The 4,597-nt window shown below is 45.3% G+C and overlaps 1 protein-coding gene across 1 annotated transcript; it reads right to left on the minus strand.

Moving 5' to 3' along the window:
* Positions 1 to 360: 360 nt before the first annotated feature.
* Positions 361 to 3,391, minus strand: LOC135548703 (frizzled-9-like). The gene has a single exon (XM_064978553.1). The coding sequence runs from the start codon at positions 2,775 to 2,777 to the stop codon at positions 1,023 to 1,025; it is 1,755 nt and encodes a 584-aa protein (XP_064834625.1). The 5' UTR covers positions 2,778 to 3,391; the 3' UTR covers positions 361 to 1,022.
* Positions 3,392 to 4,597: the final 1,206 nt, after the last annotated feature.

A 4,597-nucleotide genomic window follows, 5' to 3' on the forward strand; every position in this document is an offset into this window, starting at 1 on the left:
GGGCATATACAAACAGCTGATGTCACTTGGCAATATATGAGTCGATTTTCCAGTGAGAGCTTCATACTGTAGGTGGGTCCACAAGGTCATCAGTCTAATGAAAAAGAAACCAAAATGAATACTTTTAAAAAGGTCACCGATACTAATGATGTCCATTTAATGTATACAATATATTCTTGCATCAAGTTCATGACGACTGTCAATTTGAAGAGGCGCTGTAAGCAAAATGTTTCAGATACAATTTAATATTTTCTTAAACCAAAAAAATAGTTAAGGCTAATGTAAGATGTCTTTGCTTATGTTAATAACCACTACACTTAATTTGACATGCATGGTAAAGTAATCAATAGAGTAAAGTCATCAGTGAAAATATATAAATATGTTTTTATTAATGTCCATTGTTTTGAAAAATATGCATTTGCAAAGGCACTTATACATCTCAACAGGCCCTATATTCATAACTCTTTAGTACATGTGCTTTTATATACAATATACAAAACCTTAGGAAACACCATGAAGAACTTGCAATTAAATACACAACACAATAAATACATGTACAGGGAGAGAACACTAAACCAAATGTTGATACATCCATGCAAGTTCTATTTTGCATTCATGTTCAGTTGGTTAACCAGAAACAGCCAACTAACTCTATGGCATACAATACAAGAAATGTTCAGTTGGTTAACCAGAAACAGCCAACTAACTCTATGGCATACAATACAAGAAATGTTCAGTTGGTTAACCAGAAACAGCCAACTAACTCTATGGCATACAATACAAGAAATGTTTCCTTTGGAAGCATATCTGATTCTGCATGTGCACCGAACTGTGTGGTTTAACTGAAAGCAATGTGGATCATCTGTTACCAAAACGAAAGCACAACCACTGTTACGTTCAGGTATTGCTACTAATCGAGCATTAGATGCAAACCAACCTGAGCTTTTCAAATGATCATGTAACAAAATAGCATCCTTTGGCATTGTCAATACAAGACACTGTGAGAAGTGTCACTTGAAATGTTAGACGTGTGTGGGGCTCTCTAGGTAAGAGTCTGTTTTGGCCATGTGGAGCACCACGGCTGGGGACTTGTAGTGACAGTGGGAGGTGCTGCAGCTGACGCTGCTACAAGGCTTCCTGCTAGTCCGCACCGACAGCTTCCTGTTGCACAGGCCCTGCCAGGTCTGCAGGGTCTTGGAGCTCCACACCCACACACCGCTGGTGATGCCCACCACCAGAGACATGAAGATCTTCAGCATGAACACTGCCACGGTGGGCACCGACTCCTCCAGGGAGCAGTCCTCATGCCGGCGCCCAGGGAACGACACACACTTGTTCTCCAGCGCCTGGAACTTCCAGTACCCCATGTTGAGCCTCTCGTAGAAGTAGCAGATGATGACGCAGGTGGCGGGCACCGTGTACAGGATGGAGAACACACCGATCTTCACCATGAGTTTCTCCAGCTTCTCTGTGTTGGTGCCGCCCGTCTTCATTATCTTCCGGATGTGGAAGAGCGCCACGAAGCCCGTGAGGATGAAAGAGGTGCCAATGACCAGGTAGCAGGACAGAGGGATGAGCACGAAGCCGGTCAGTGCATTAACGTCCATACTACCCACATAACACAACCCCGTCAGCTCGTCCCCTGCCACCTTCCTCATAGTTAGGATGACGATGGTCTTCATGGCTGGGATGCCCCAGGCGGCCATGTGGAAATAGCTGCTGTGGGACTCGATTGCCTCGTGGCCCCACTTCTTGCCAGCGGCCAGGAACCAGGTGAGTGTGAGGATGACCCACCAGATAGATGAAGCCATACCAAAGTAGTAGAGGATGAGGAAGACGATGGTGCAGCCCGTAGACTCCAGCCCCTCCTGGATGATGTAGAGCTCGCCATTCTCCCGGTCGCAGGCTATGTTCTCGGCCCCGGCCACCGAGCGGATGACGAAGGCCACCGAGTAGACGTTGTAACACATGGAGAGGAAGATGATGGGCCGCTCCGGGTACTGGAAGCGCTGCGGGTCCAGCAGGAAGGTGAGGACAGTGAAGGCGGTGGAGATGAAGCAGAGTGTGGACCACACCGCCATCCAGATGAAGGCAAAGTCCTTGTCCTGCCGCGACCAGAACACGTCCACCACCGAGGAGCAGCGCGGGGCACACGACTGGCTCTTCTCCACATACTGGAACTTCTCTGGGTTCTCGCAGGAGCCCAGGCTGTTGCCTGAGCGCCCGCTGGTACCCGGGCCGGGCTGCCTGGGTCTGGGGGGCACCGGTAGCATGCCCTCCCCCTTCTTGGTCTCCTGCTTGGTGTCATTCTCAGGCGCCTCCATGCACAGCGAGTTGGGGTTGTTTTTAGTGGGTAGCTTGGAGCAGTCCAGTGAGTCAGGCCAGCCGAAGCTGAATTTCTCCATGATAGGAGAGCACTTCTGCCTGGCCTGCTCACACATTGGTCGGCAGGCAGGGATGGTGGTGGACACTTTGTCAGTGCACATGGGGACGTAGAGGGAGCAGAGGAAAAAGCGCAGGTGCACGTCACAGCCGTATTCCACTAGAGGGGCAAACTCATTCAGTTTGATGCTGGCCTCTGCTTGGCTTTCGTATTTCATGAAGTTGGGCATTCTTGTCATATTGTAGCCAATGCCCTGGCACATGGGAATGGTGATGGGTTCACATTTTGCAGGTCTGCCCCTCTCTATATCATATGCTCCGATATCCAAACTGGATGCAGCAATAACAAGTTGGCACCAGAGTAAAATGGCAATCCTCAAATGAAAAATATACATGTTGATATCAGGAAAGTTAATATATCACAAACTACTTATTGTTTTAGAATAGAAAAGTAAAATAGAAAGGAACAGTGATTGTAACAATTCCAGACTGATGAGATGGTGCCCAAAATGTGTCCATTTCCCCACTGTCAATTCTGATGAAGCATATGTTAGTTCCAAGGTGAGTTCATTTAATACCCGACCATATGGCTCTCCTATGGTCAAAATTGCACACCTTCGCAAAACGTCTTGTTTTCCCTTAAAATAGTATCTGAATTAGTTCCAAATCCAGTCGGATATGTTAAAGCACGATACGCTTCACATGTTTAGCAAAGTGACGGCAACATGCTGTGAACGTTCGAATGGTAAACAATTAGTCTCTATATCATCGATATCACGCATATTAAAATCTCAAGCCAGGCAGTTACGTTGAACCGTAATAAAGTCCTTATTTTCCGAAATTATTTTAAGTTGATATGCTGTTCAAAATCACATTTTAGTAGGCTCCTGTTTGTAACCACACCAGTGCACCACACGCGGGGATACTGGGTCGTTTAAAAATACTCAAGCCGTCCAGCTCTGTCTGTCTTCTTCTCCCTCCATCGCTTGAGTGCATTAACATTCTCTGTGCTCTGCTCTCTGCCTCTTCAATAAAGGGGCGGGAGTTGGATGACGAACTTGCTTCGCCCCGCCTTAACTAATTCTCAAATGTATTTTTCTTACAGAGGTAAAATGTATTTATATTGGATATTCTGTTCTCTAGTCAATAGCTATTAAACCAAGCATGCCAACCATGACTGTGAAGATGATATATTTTGAATCAGGGGAGGATGGAGAACAATCCACACTTTTGTTTGTCAAGTCACATAGTATTAGATTTTTTTTTAAATTGAACCTTTATTTAACTAAGCAAGTCAGTTAACTTAAGAACAAATTATTATTTACAATGACGGCCTAACTCGGGCCAAACCCGGACGACACTTGCCCAATTGTGCGCTGCCCTATGGGACTTACAATCACGGACAGATGTGATACAGCCTGGAATCGAACCAGGGACTGTAGTGATGCCTCTTGCACTAAGATGCAGTGCCTTAGACCGCTGCACATTTCATTTGAGAAAGTAAGAGATGAGATGGCAACAAAGCACAAAATGTTTACATATTCATACAAAAGAGCTCTTATGCTACAGTTAGGTTAACTAAAGCCATTAAGGAATGAAATAGTGGAAGCCAGACTCTTTTCGGTCTTCTACTTATATTTATTTATTTGACCTTTATTTAACTAGGCAAGTCATTTAAGAACAAATTATTTTTACAATGACGGCCTACCCCGGCCAAACACGGATGATGCTGGGCCAATTGTGCGCTGCCCTATGTGACTCCCAAACACGGCCGGATGTGATACAGCCTGTCTGCAATGCACCATGGATAGATGCTGTGTGGATAGTGACCACTAGATGGGAACAATAGCCTATCAGGCCTTCCATAATACTGTCACTGCTCAGTAATTGAGTTACACACCATGTAAAATTAGTATTATATTAGATATTCGGACGGATATTAGTTCCTTTCGGCTCAATAGCTATTGTACCAAGCATGCCATGACAGTGAAAATTGTATATTCTGAATCAGGGTGGATGGAGAACAATCCATGGCATTTTTTGTTTCTTGAAATATAATCAAATGTTGTCAGTCAGAACTCCCTCATGTCTTTTCCTCCCTGAGGCTTACAGCAGGGGCGGACTGGGATAAAAATGAATCCCTGGCATTTTAGCCACACCAGCCCACATCACCTCACGCATGCGCTGTTACCCATTCTAGTGGTGAATGAAAGAA

The sequence above is a fragment of the Oncorhynchus masou genome, chromosome 11 (genome assembly GCF_036934945.1).
Source record: "Oncorhynchus masou masou isolate Uvic2021 chromosome 11, UVic_Omas_1.1, whole genome shotgun sequence".
In the NCBI taxonomy this organism is placed as follows: domain Eukaryota; kingdom Metazoa; phylum Chordata; class Actinopteri; order Salmoniformes; family Salmonidae; genus Oncorhynchus; species Oncorhynchus masou.

Coding starts and splice junctions, on each gene's coding strand:
- LOC135548703 (XM_064978553.1), bottom strand. CDS start 2,777: ATGTATATTTTTCATTTGAGGATTGCCATTTTACTCTGGTGCCAACTT.